Genomic DNA, 13,142 nt, shown 5'->3' on the forward strand with positions numbered 1-13,142 from the left:
ATCCTCGATATTTCTGTTCATCTGCAAATGTGTACATGAACAGCAAGATCAATATGTTCCGGCCCTTACTGTGAAGCATGTGGCTGCATAAATGAACACTGACTTATAATGCAGAATGAGCGTCTCTATCCCCTCTCATCTGGCTGTACTGAGGCTGTGGAATATTTTTCTTCCTGTCACACTTAGGAAAAACAACATATTAACATCGCTTAACATGCCGACTGAGTGTGAGCCTGCCTCCTTTCCAAAGTCAGGTTGCTGAGTCATTCACCTGGAAACTCAGTCTAGATGGGGTTAATTAAACCCAGCTGGAGCAAGACACCTGACAAAGATGCTTATTTAGAGAGCATTTGCTCCCGGACGGGTAAACCAGGAAGAAAATTTATATTCTGGATGTTTCTAGAAGCAAGATTGGCATAGGAAAATGGTAGACTAGACTCGTCGAGAAAAGAAAGATCAAAGTGAGAAAAGATAAGCTGCATTGAAAATCAGGGCAGATGCAGTCCAGTGGCATTTCAAGCACAGTTAATAAGGCAATGTATCTGACCCTGGGGATTGGGCTGGGTAAAAGAGATGGGTAATAGGAAAACCAAAGCACATGTCCGTTAGAGTAAATGTATTATACATACAATATATATGAATGTATTCATTATATATAATGTATGTATTTATCATGTTGTTTTGCTTTTTCTTGAACTGTTACTAATTCACTTACTAAGCTTCTTTATACAAGAAAAAGCAAACAACTATTTTATCTTAGAAAATATAATAGTGTGAATATAGTTAAGGACATTTGGTTCACTATGTCACACTGAGTTCCTTTTACGAAGGTCAACAGAACAACTCTCATGCTTTATAGCAATTGCTTTGCTGTTCCAGAGCAATTGTTTCTTTTGATATTCTGAGTACTGAGTCATAGAATTAATTGTGGTCTGCTCTTTACCTTGGTTGCTAAGATGCCCAGAGCCTCTTTTACCCCTGAAATATAAGTATATATACATATATGTACATACATACAGGGCCTTATGGTATTTGCTATCTAAGTATCTGACAAGAGAAATGTTTCTTTTTCACATTATTAATCTGATGATGGTAACTAATTATACTACAGCCACTCACATAAGATCTACAACCATTTTTAACGCTACAGCTGAAGCTCATTACTAACACATTATTTGTATAGAAAGACCAACTCCATTCTTAGCAAAGTTAGAATATAACCTTGATTTTCTGGCAGTCTCAATTTCAAAGATGTCGATACCCCCTCTCCACCATAACCACATTCATGCTCTGATAGTTTTAACATTTCAACAACTAAGTGTAATATCACATAAAAATAGGATATTCTTATTCAGTACCTTCCAATGGATGGTTAGATCAATATGGTCAGCATAAATAACATGTTGCATAGTGGGAAATGATCAGGAACCATGCTGGAGAAAAAGATATCAGACTCTAAATCAATACTTTTAAAAATTATTCAATGTTTCGATAATCTTACCTATGACTGTGGATGAGAGCGTTCAAAGCCAGACCATCAGACCAGCTGGTGGTGAAGTTAATGACATTAACCTGTGGATAATTACGAGTTGATTGTCGGACCCAGCTCAGGAGTATCTTTTCACTGTTGGTTTGTTGCAATCCAGCCATGATATTTTTCATTACATTTTTGACCTACGTGTGGAAAGATATTTTCATAAGGAAATGCATGAACAAGAAGCACACAAACTTAAACCTGAATGTTCTAATCTTCAGTTAATAAATACTGACTCAGTGGTGATGACGGATTTGCACTGATCAGGCAACCCTCCCATTATGAATGGGATTCATTTGCGAAATGCTTGGCCAGTTATGAGCACCGAGATTCACTCACTCCTAGATGACAGGGCAGAGGTCAGTTTTCTCCCTGCCTCAAGAAAGAAGAGGCAGCTAGTGCTCCTTGAACAAAAGAATCTTGGAAGGATCATTCTGGACAAAGTGCCTGTCATGAACAGGGGCACCAAATGCAGACAAAAACGACTGGGGCCTGGCAGGTTGGCCCTGTGGTGGTTTCCGTCTTAGCTGTTACTCTGCCCACAGCATGAAATCTTCTCTTGAGGGGGGGCCGGTGGGGAGGGGGAGGTAACAAGGCTCTACGCACGTTGTCCCCTTGTACTTGTTTTTGGCAGAGAAGTTAAAGGGCTTCAGGTCCGTGAGCCATACCTGGGGAGAAGGGGTGGAACATTCAAGACGCCCTCACGTGCAGAGCGGCTTGATAGTTCTAAGGCAAGGGGTGCCGTCCTGTGTGCTGGGCTCAGGAACGTCACCTCAGGGCCGTGACGAGGCCCGCTCCGTCAGCAAGTCCCACTGCTACTCTGAGAAGTCACAGCCTCCCTCCCAACACACGGCCCCCTGGCCACCTCCGGAGTCACAGTCGGAATTCCCTACTTCCATTTTGTGGGCTGCGGTCACCTCTGCAGAGTCCCCTTGTTTGAGAAATTCGGCCACGTTGTGAAAGGTCAGGTGGAAGTCAAGTGCAAACAGCATGGCGGCAAAGAAAACGCCTGGGCTTTGGTTCCGAAGCCCCATCCCATCAAGCGACAGCTGTGGAGATGGCGAAGGAGACTAAGGCCGCTGTGACGCCGCGTAGGAAGTCCATTCAGGGCCTACACAAGCCCTGCCACTTGTTCAGCACGGTGGCAGCGGCAAGGAGAAAGCCGAGGGCCAGCAGAGACCCCAGCACGGGCGCAGTGAGGAAGACGAAGGCCGAACGAGAGACGCGACTCCGCCAGCAGCTGGCGGCTTCAGGTCGAGCTGAAGAGAGCGCGCAGCCAGGAGCGCCGCGGCGCAGGACTGGGAGGGGCCGCTGGGTCCTGGGGGGTGGGGTCTGGGGGCCACGTCGTAGCGTTGGTTGGGCCCCACCCACCCTCCCACCCCCGGCTCCCGGAAGGGAAGCGGAAAGCAAGACTGTGCAAAAGGGGAAAAAGGCCAGGTTCGGTCTTATTTTCATGAATTGGTTTCTGGCCATTTGATTCTGTCCTAGGCTGTGTGCAGGTGCAAATGCCACTCGGCAGGTTGTTGTATTTCCAACTGTCACGCTTCTAATTCAGCTGCTGCAGAAATCCATTTTCTGGGTTTCGAGAATGCAGTTGACACCTCATTATAGAACAGACGGTCTACATTTTCTATTAAAGGAATCATTACTAGGCTCCTTCTTTAATGTCAGTCCCCTTATCACATACTTAAAGTAAGTATATAAGTAAATGTGAGTGGTTTTGACCACCAAGGGCTTCCCTTTGGGGCAGTATAAGGTCCATATACTACCAACATTTGATCAGATGATGAATATTTATTGTGTATTCCAAATATGACATTTTATTTTCTTCTTCATCCATGCAGAAGTTAACAAATGCCTTCGGGCAAAATACATATTTTAACATCTCCAATGTTAGTAATCCTTTTATGAAAGATTCAATGCAAATTTTAGGATAGACTATTAAATATAACTTTAAAATACTTGAAAAGGATTTGAGATGATGTTTTGTAAACGTGGGATTGATGTGAAGATGTGAAATCTTTGCATACATTTGTCACCATCCCTTGATAGCTAAATCTATTATTTAGGGGTGCATTATCCAGTTTTCTTAATTCCTTCCTGACCTGCTTATTTAGCCACTTACTTACTGAATAAATAGGTCAAATAGTTATGTAAGATATATAATTTTTCTCATCATAGTCTAAAGTTATAAAATATACAGCCTCCATGTACAGAGACTGCAGGATGTGTCCTGTGTGTCCTGTGCTGAACCAGGGTTGGAATCGGCAGACACTGGCTCAGTGGTGTTGATGGATTTGCACTGATCAGGCAACCCTCCAATGATGAATGGGATTCATTTGTGAAATGCTTGGCCAGACTGCCCTCTATGCACATAATGTTAAAGAACAACATGGTATTCGATGCAAAGCTCCTTTAGCATCATTATGTCACTAATTCAGCTTATCAGCCTCAGCCTCATTGCTGTTGCTTCTACCTGGGTGCAAATGTTGCTGAGAAAAAAATAATAATAAAGGGCAATGTGAGATAACAGTTCTTCTTTTCCTACAGAAAAGAGAGTTACCAAGAAATCTTTATTAAGGATCCACCTTCAGTCAAACACTGAGCGGCTCCTATGGGGTGTCTTTAAGCAGAAAAATTCCCCACCCTCAGGGCTCACAGAAAGAATCAATGTAAATAAATATGTGTGTGTGTGAATACAGCTATACATCTATTTTTTAAAGGAAAAAAATGGAATGTCTTTGAGCACTGATTTCAAAAAATGACTAGGAGTTAACGGGGCAAAGAAGGTGTGATGGACCTGCAGATGCACTACCTTTAAGGATTCTCCTTTAAGGAAGGGCTTGTTTCTCCAGCTGTCCTGACGCAGACATCACCCATGAGTCCCCTCAGGAACTACTTGAGTGGCACAAGCATGTCACCTATGGTGACATCCCTCCTAGGGCAGCACACCTTATTAACTAATGAAGGGAAATTGTATACAGACTCAACCATTTCAGCCCCACTCGTGATAACTCTAAAGGCTCATTCTAGCTCCCAGTTCTCCATGGAGTTCAAGAAGGCTTTTGGGTGTGCATCCATGAACAACCTGCCTGCCAAACTCAGAGTCTGCTTCCCAGAATCCATCCTGTAACTAAAAGGAGTTACAGCAGAGGGGTAGGACTGAAGAGAGGGAGGAATAGTCTTCTACAAGGGATGGATGGTAGTGTGTGAAAGACCTTCAGAAGATCGAGACCTGTTTTGCCCAGAAGGCACTAGGTAGGCAGGAGGTTACAGTAAGGGCTTTCAGCAGTGCAAAATCCATCTTTCTCTTATCTGTTGTGCACATAGTAAATAACATAAACATTCCAGTGTAAAGGAGCCCTGGAATTGAGTATTTCTTTTGAGGTAGCCAGCAAAGGTGGGGGTCTGACCTTGAGAGCACACCACTGTTAGTGATACCAAGCAGGACCCTGTGGGACTCCTGGGCACAAAAGCCTTTCTGTGTCCCCCATTTCTTGATTACAGGAAATAGGCTTTCTTCAGCCTCCAGGACCTTCCCTGAGTTCCAACGAGCAGATTTAAACAGTTGCTAATTAGGGAAGGGAGGGGATGCAGAGACAAGGGAGGAGCAGTCAAGAGAAACAGTAGTGCAGCCTTGGGACAAGGTCCAGGTTCCCCCTCAAGGGATACACATAACAATATCTTTGAGCTGTTTTGCAGATACTGAAACCTCCACCAGGTGGGAGAAGTTAACAGTGTGCTGCCCAAAAGCACCTACACTCCAGACGGGTTGGAACCAGGAGTTTGATGATGCCAACTCCCACTTACCTCACCACCAACTAATCAGAAGAATGTCCACAAGCTGATCACACCCTCTTTGAACAATTACTATAAAACTCCTCACTACCCCCTCCTGGTTGGGATACACAGTTTTGAGGGCATTAGCCCGCTGTGGCCCCCTTTGCCTGGCAAAACAATAAAGATATTCTTTTCTACTTCACCCAAAACTCTGTCTCTGAGAATTAATTTGGTGTCGGGGTACAGAGGCCAGATTCAGCTTCATTAGCAGGATATGTTTTTATCTCCAGCTGGTTCCCAGAACCGAGGTGACCCCCCTGCCCCCACTAAAAAGGATGGTTTGCACTTTAAAAGAAGGAAGAAAGGGACACCTAACACACATTGTCTACTTCACAATTTTGCTCAAAGCTGCTTACTCCTCGATACAGGCATTATTTTTCAGGCAAATCATTTCATTTAAGTAGAAACCAGAAAAACAGTGACAGGGGAAATGGGGTTGGCATTCCTGAGTTTCTGCAAGTTCAGAGAGCAGGCCTCCACAGCAATAGTAATAACATAGTATATGACACTGGAACCAAAGATTCACATCTTTCCATCTCTTCATGTCATTCTTAATCTCATAGATCTGGAAAGTACATTAGGTTGGCCAGTGTGTCCTTTAATCTTTACTGAGACTCAAGGGCTTCTTTGACTATTTTATAAGAAGGCAAATACGCACTCTTGGTGAAAATATCTTCTGCGATTCATTGGGTTATAATGAGGAGTATCGAGCAGGAGGAACTTTTAGAAAGTGATTTAGTAGTTTTAGTAGAACAGGGCAGTGTGATAGAAGAGAGATAAGATAAAGAGGCAGAGGCTGGGAAGAGTCTACATCCTTGCAATCACAAGGATATGGTGATTTGAGGACATAGATGGAAAACAGAAGACTCTAAGAGAAGTCTCAGACCAGGACAGACTGCAAAAGCATTCCTTCTGGTATTCCTCATGTGAAAGCCCTTCCACATGCTAATTAAAAAAATGAGCACACGCACAAGCAAATGAAGAAAATATCAGACAGGGTAGTTTTAAACTCTATCCTGCAGTGAGTTGAGAGGGAATTGGAAAGGGTTTTGAGGAGATAAGAAAGGGTGAGATCATATGAGAGATAGTTTGGGTGATAAATACAATTAAAATAGCCTTTTGGGGCTCTGAGCACGCCTAAGTCCTCCTGCTGGCTTTGTCATGACTGCCATCTGTGCAACTCAAAGTGTTTCCTGCAAGCTGGGGTCTCTCCATGAACAATTTGTTACGAGGCCATAAGATAAATATCAATACAATAGTTGATAGTCCGTTAGAAACTTCCATAGCAATTTTACAGAGTCCTATTTATGTCGGTTGAGCTTAATGATAAAAAAGAAGCTTGGGGGCTTCCCTGATGGCGCAGTGGTTGAGAGTCTGCCTGCCGATGAAGGCGACGCGCCTTCGTGCCCCGGTCCGGGAAGATGCCACATGCCGCGGAGCGGCTAGGCCCGTGAGCCATGGCCGCTGAGCCTGCGCGTCCGGAGCCTGTGCTCCGCAACGGGAGAGGCCACAACAGTGAGAGGCCCACGTACCACCAAAAAAAAAAAAAAAAAAAAAAAAAAAAAAAAAAAAAAAAGCTTGGGTTTTATGTGTCTCTTTATTTCATTTTTCTAATGCTTCAGTTTTATTGTAATTTACACACAATGGAAAAGGGGGGAAATACTGCTCCTTCCTCAAGATAGTTTGATAAGTACTGAGCAACAGAAGGAAACCAGTTTGGTGGGGGACGCTATGTTGCCTTGCTGGTTCTATCTGACACCATCACTACATGAAAAACGCCCAGAATTGAGAATCTTGGGCTCATTTGAGGCTCTTATGAGCTATTCTCTGTTGTCAGCCGTTATGGTTGTTCTCTCTCTCTTCCCATATTGCTGTGAAATAGGACTGAGCCAGTTCAGAGTATTTACAATAAAAGATATGGGAGTCAACTGGAAGAAAAATATGGGTACTGAGTTCAGTAGGTATACCTCTGGTCTACATACTGTCTGACTCCGAGCAGTACCAACCTACAATTCAAGTTAAAAGTCAACCTTACTAAAGGAAGTAGTGATACCTGCTACGATAGGAATGGACCTCAAAGATTATGTTCAGTGCAAGAAGACAGATATAAAAGAATATATATTGTATGAGTGCATTTGGTATGCAATGTCCAAAAAGGCAGACATATAGAGACAGATAATAGATGAATGGTTGCCTAGGGTTGGGGGTGGGAGAGGAGAGTGATGGTAAATGGACATGAGATTTATTTTTAGTGTGGTGGAAATGTGCTAAAGTTAGATTGTTGTGATGATGGTACAACTCTGTAAATATCCTAAAATGTTTGAAAGATGGGGGGAATTGTTTCTTCCTCAAAATAGTTTGAGAAGTGCTGGGCAACAGAACTAAACCAGTTTGGTATACTTTGCATTTTACACATAGAACAGGTAAATTTATGATATATAAATTATATCTCAAAAAAAGCTGTTATATAAAAACGTAATCTCTACCAGTAAAAAGAGCCGGCATCTCATTTACCCTCCAAATTCTTAAAATATGAGTGGAAAAAAAAAAGAGTTATTAGTATGATATGCCTCTAAGGAAAATGGTACACTGTACTGAGTGCTTTATGGTAATTCTCTCATTTAATCCTGACAAGAAATACACGTGTTCATTATTTTTTTTTCACTTTTGATAGTGAGGGAATTATGGCCCAGAAAGGGATGACATTATATCCAATGTCACTAAGATGGTAAATGAGGAAGTTAAAACTTAAGCTCCTGTCGGTCTGACTAAAAAAATATATACTCTTCACTAAACCAATGATCTGTGATCCATTTTGCAGAGGACCAGTAAATATAGGCATTCAGAAGACCCTGTGCTGAGGTGGTTCAGAAAAAATGCAATTTCCAAATCAGACTATGAAGTTAAGTTTTTCTGTATAATACATATACAGATCATGATATCCCAATAATCTTTTATTGGCATTAGTTTACACTGAGAATACACACGATTCACAGAGTCTTATTCATTTGATAGTGATTAACAGGAAAAATACCCCTCTTCTTACAAAACTATGCAGATTTACTTTTAGGTGAGTTACAAAAGACCTATTTGTGAAAAGTTTTCTTTTTTCTTTTGCCTCATCTGTACCCAGTGAAATAAAATTTAGAAAAATATTCCTGCGAATGTGCTAGAACCTGTTTTATAATCTGCTGATACTTCACATTGCAGATGACAATCATCCCAGTTTAAAAGGCAGCACTATGGAGATGGGCTGTGTATTGTTAGGGATATACAGGTTTTGCAAATCAATGGTAAAAATGAAAGGAAGGATCAGCTACTTTACCTTCCCTCACCAAAAAAAAAAAAAAAATCACCAGGATTCTTACCTGCCAGTGGAGGATTATATTCCAAATCAAACCAAGAGTCAGTTTATGATTTCCATCTACTATGTCAGTGCTTCCAATATTCACTAAATCAACCTGTTAAAGATAAAGGGGAAACATTTGAAGGAAGGAGACAAAATGTTTGTTTGAAAAGAAAACAAAATGCAAAGGTAATTGCATTTATCTATTTCCAGAGCCTAAGCAGCATTATAGCTTTTTAAAAATCTAAAAATGAAACAAACTGCATTTGCAACTGAACTTTCTATAACAAACAAGTGTCCCCAAACACATTTACAAAGAGATAGGAAATGAGTGTACTTTTAGTGTATAAATAAATTACTGCAGATTAAAGAGTCCAATAAGAGTATCTCCAGGGCTTCCCTGGTGGCACAGTGGTTGAGAGTCCGCCTGCCGATGCAGGGGACACGGGTTCGTGCCCCAGTCCGGGAAGATCCCACATGCCGCTGAGCGGCTGGGCCCACGAGCCATGGCCGCTGAGCCTGCAAGTCCGGAGCCTGTGCTCCGCAACGGGAGTAGCCACAACAGTGAGAGGCCCGCGTACTGCAAAAAAAGTATCTCCAAATAAAATATATAATAATGATAACTCATAAAGGATGCTTAAAATTAAAAAGTGCTTCCTAGGACATAATTGAAACTCAAAAATAGAAATTTCATCAATCCTTTTATCTAGCTCAGAGGAGTGCTATTGTAATTAGGGGTGACTGCATTTGACTAAAATGTCCTTGCTTTACAATTACATGTTAGAACTCTACTAAACAATGGAGCTAATGGCCAGCTCTCTTTTCTCTATCTAGGACTGGGTTTGGGAATTAAAATTTGGCAGAGTTTTATTTTTTCAAGACAAATCCCATCTCCTGTCCTTCTTGCTCCTAACGTTTTTAGGTGGAGTCAGGTTACACATACACATCAGGCAAATGAGCACATGAAAAGATATTCAACATTACAAGCCATTAGGGCAATGCAAACTATAAACATAAAGAGTTAACACTACATACTTATCATAATGGAAAAAGTTTAAAAAATATAGTGACAATATCAAATGCTGATAAGGATATAGAGAAATTGGGTCACTCATGCTTTGCTGGTGGAAATGTAAATAGTACAGCAACTCTGGAAAACATTTCCAGCAGTTTCTTAGAAAATTGAACATGTGCTTACCATACAATCCAGCAATTGGGCTCTCAGGCATTTATTCTAAAGCAATAAAAACTTCTGTTTATACAAAATCCTATACTTAAGTGTTCATACTAGCTTTATTTGTAACACCCAAGAACTGGGAACAACCCAGATGCCATACAAGGGTGAATGGTTAAACATATTGGTACATCCATACCGTGGACTACCACTCTGCAATGACAAGGAACATCTATTGATACATGCAGCAACTTGCGTGAATCTCATGGGCATTATGCTGAGTGAAAAAAAACAAAGCCAATCACAGCGGGTTACATACAGTATGATTCTATTTATATAACAGCTTTGAAAAGACAAAATTACAGAAATGGAGAACAGAGTCGCAGTTGCCAGAGGTTAGGAACTGAGGTGGGGTGGGAGGGACAGGTGGATGTGTTTATAAAAGGGTAGCACAAGGGATACTTGTGATGATGGATCTGTTCTGCACTTGACTCTGATGGTGGATACACAAATGTACACATGTGATAATGTTGTAAAGAACTAAAAACACGTGGCCACACACACACAAAAGTACAAGTAAAACTTGGGAAACATAAATACTACTGGTGGATTGTATCAATGTTGATGTCCATGGTAATATTATACTATAATTTTAATGTATGTTACCATTGGGGTAGAGCTGTGTTAAGGGTACACATGATCTTTCTGTATTATTGCTTATAACTACATGTGAATTTACAATTATCTCAAAGAAAAAGGTTAACTTTAAAAATGAGTATCCAGGGATACTTTAAAAAGAGAGAATATCACAATAAAGCAAATATGCAACTTCAGATTAAGGTCTATACAATGGGGGTGAAACTGTCAGAGCAAGGGTTGAGGGCTGAGAATTCAGATTTCTCTCCCTTCTTACTATCCCTAGGCTCACTGATACCTTTGGTTGACTTTTCTTTTGGCTGTCTCCAGGACTCTGCCATTTTGTCTTGTCCTGAGGGTATTGATCTGAGAGAGTTTCCCATTTATCCTCCTCTAGGGAGCTTCACTAAATAGCCAAGATTCATTTTGGTTAAACCTTTCATTCTCTCAGGCTCTAAACCTTTACTGAATTAAGTCTCACTTGGATCTGTCTTTCCCTCTTGTCTCTTCCTCCAGTAAGATGGGTTTACCATTTTCTCACTCAATGTTAAAATATATTCTTTATCATTCATCTTAATTTTCTAAATCCTATTAATTATAACTTTTATAACTATGAAGCTATGTGGGAAATCCAGGTGAAAAGAATAAAAAGGCTACTCTTCAGTTTCATTGCCAAATCACTCCCAATTACTCCCCATGTAAACTTATTTGTAGGTTCAATGGATAATCTAATACTTAAATTTATTTTTATATCCCAACTATATACAAATGATTGGTGGATTGGATTAAAACAAATAATTGATACAGAAAAATGTAGAATCATTGAAATAAGGATAAAAGATCTAGATACAAGTCCATAGTTTAATTCCACATATAATTTATAGTAGAGGGCATTACTAAGCTATGCAACAGATTACATGTGAGGATGGTACCACATGGACATTACAGAGAAGTCAGTCTGAAGTAAATGGACAGCATATAAATGGACATTTAAGTAAGGCTGTATTGAAGAGTGGATGAGCAGAAGTCCTGAAAGCTGGTTAAGGTGAAAGACCTTGATTTTCTTGGGTATAGGAAAGTCAAGGTGATACTGCCATTGTAACACATTACACGTCTGCTTATTTCTACAATGCAGATGCTTCTCATTGGACAGCTGAATTTTAGTAGTACCCCATGCAAATTTTTCCTAATTCAGTGTTGAAGTAAATATCAGAATTTCAAATTACTGGGCATTCATATAGATTTTTTTCCTATACATGCAAACAATAATTTGCCATGATACCTTCATTTTAATTATACAAAGTAGATACAACAAGTTTCTAGAATTTAGATCCCAGGGGAGATGAATGACTCCTGAACAAGAAAGCACCATCATCTACATTTCATCTGGGGATTCCTCATGTGTCAGTAGAGGGGAGGGGCTCTCCATGTGGAAAAGATGCTATAACTTTAAGAATTGGTTTACTGATTAATTCATTCAACAAATTCATATGTCAGGCACTGATGTACTTAGAACACAAAAGGGAAAAATACTCCTGCTTTCTGGAACTTAATTGTAGTGACAGTGAGAATCACACCATATATTTTTGAAGATTCAATTATTTAAATAAAGAACATGTGATTTCTAGAAAATAGATATACTTGGGGAACCACTGCTGGTAGTTAAGTTTAGACTTGCCATAGGGATCATCCTGGGGAGACTAAGAGCAAGCAGCAGGCACTTAGATACCAGCTGCCCCTATCCACTCTCATAAGCTTGTTCTCTGTGTGAGTAGGGAGATGATTCCTCCATTTATTTATCCCCATAAAATCCCTTTTAAAATCCAATCTATATTATATCAGGGACTGTGCTTAGGCCTGATAAAGAAGACTAAGGTAGAATCCCTAATGTCAAAAAGCTCACGGGCTAATAGCAGGTCACAAAATAAAAGTTAATTAAAATTAGGTAGGATCCAAAAATTCCACTTCTAGGTATATATCCAAAAGAATTGAAAGCAGAGACTCAAACAGATATTTATACAACAATGTTCACAGCTATTCACAATAGCCTAAAGGTGGAAATGATCCAAATATCCATTGACAGATGAATAGATAAAGAGGACATGGTGTATATATACAACGGAGTATTCTTCAATATTAAAAAGAAAGGAAATTCTGATACATGCTACAACGTCAGTGAACCTTGAAAACATTATGCTAAGTGAAATTATCCAGCCATAAAATAAAAAATATTATATGATTCTACTTATGTGAGATACCTAGAATAGTCAAATTTATAGAGAAAGAACGTAGAATAGAGGTTACCGGGGGCTAAGAGAGAGGTGATTACAGAGTTTTTTTAAACAGGTAAGAGGTTCAGTTTGGGATGGTGAAGACATTCTGGAGATGGATAGTGGTGATGGTTGCATACATAGGGGAATGTATAATACTAATGCCACTCAATTGTACACTTAAAAATGGTACACCAATTTTTAAAAATGTTTAAACTGGTAATGTATATGACATGTACATTTCACCACAATAAAAATAAATAATAAAAAGAAGTCACTGGCACATACACACGCCTTAGACAATATCTAAAGGAATGTGCATAGTTGTGTTCCAATAAAACT

The 13,142-nt window shown here is 40.2% G+C and overlaps 1 protein-coding gene across 1 annotated transcript in view; it reads right to left on the reverse strand.

Moving 5' to 3' along the window:
• The window catches only part of DMD (dystrophin), a 2,124,682-nt gene that overhangs the window by 1,736,210 nt on the left and 375,330 nt on the right, over positions 1 to 13,142 (reverse strand). Inside the window, exons 5-6 of the mRNA XM_060001925.1 lie at positions 8,743 to 8,835; positions 1,502 to 1,674 (exon numbers count right to left, since the gene is read on the reverse strand). Of these exons, the coding sequence (XP_059857908.1) occupies positions 1,502 to 1,674; positions 8,743 to 8,835 (266 nt within the window). The remainder of the gene's footprint in view (positions 1 to 1,501; positions 1,675 to 8,742; positions 8,836 to 13,142) is intronic.

This window comes from Delphinus delphis, chromosome X (assembly GCF_949987515.2).
Source record: "Delphinus delphis chromosome X, mDelDel1.2, whole genome shotgun sequence".
Classification (NCBI taxonomy): domain Eukaryota; kingdom Metazoa; phylum Chordata; class Mammalia; order Artiodactyla; family Delphinidae; genus Delphinus; species Delphinus delphis.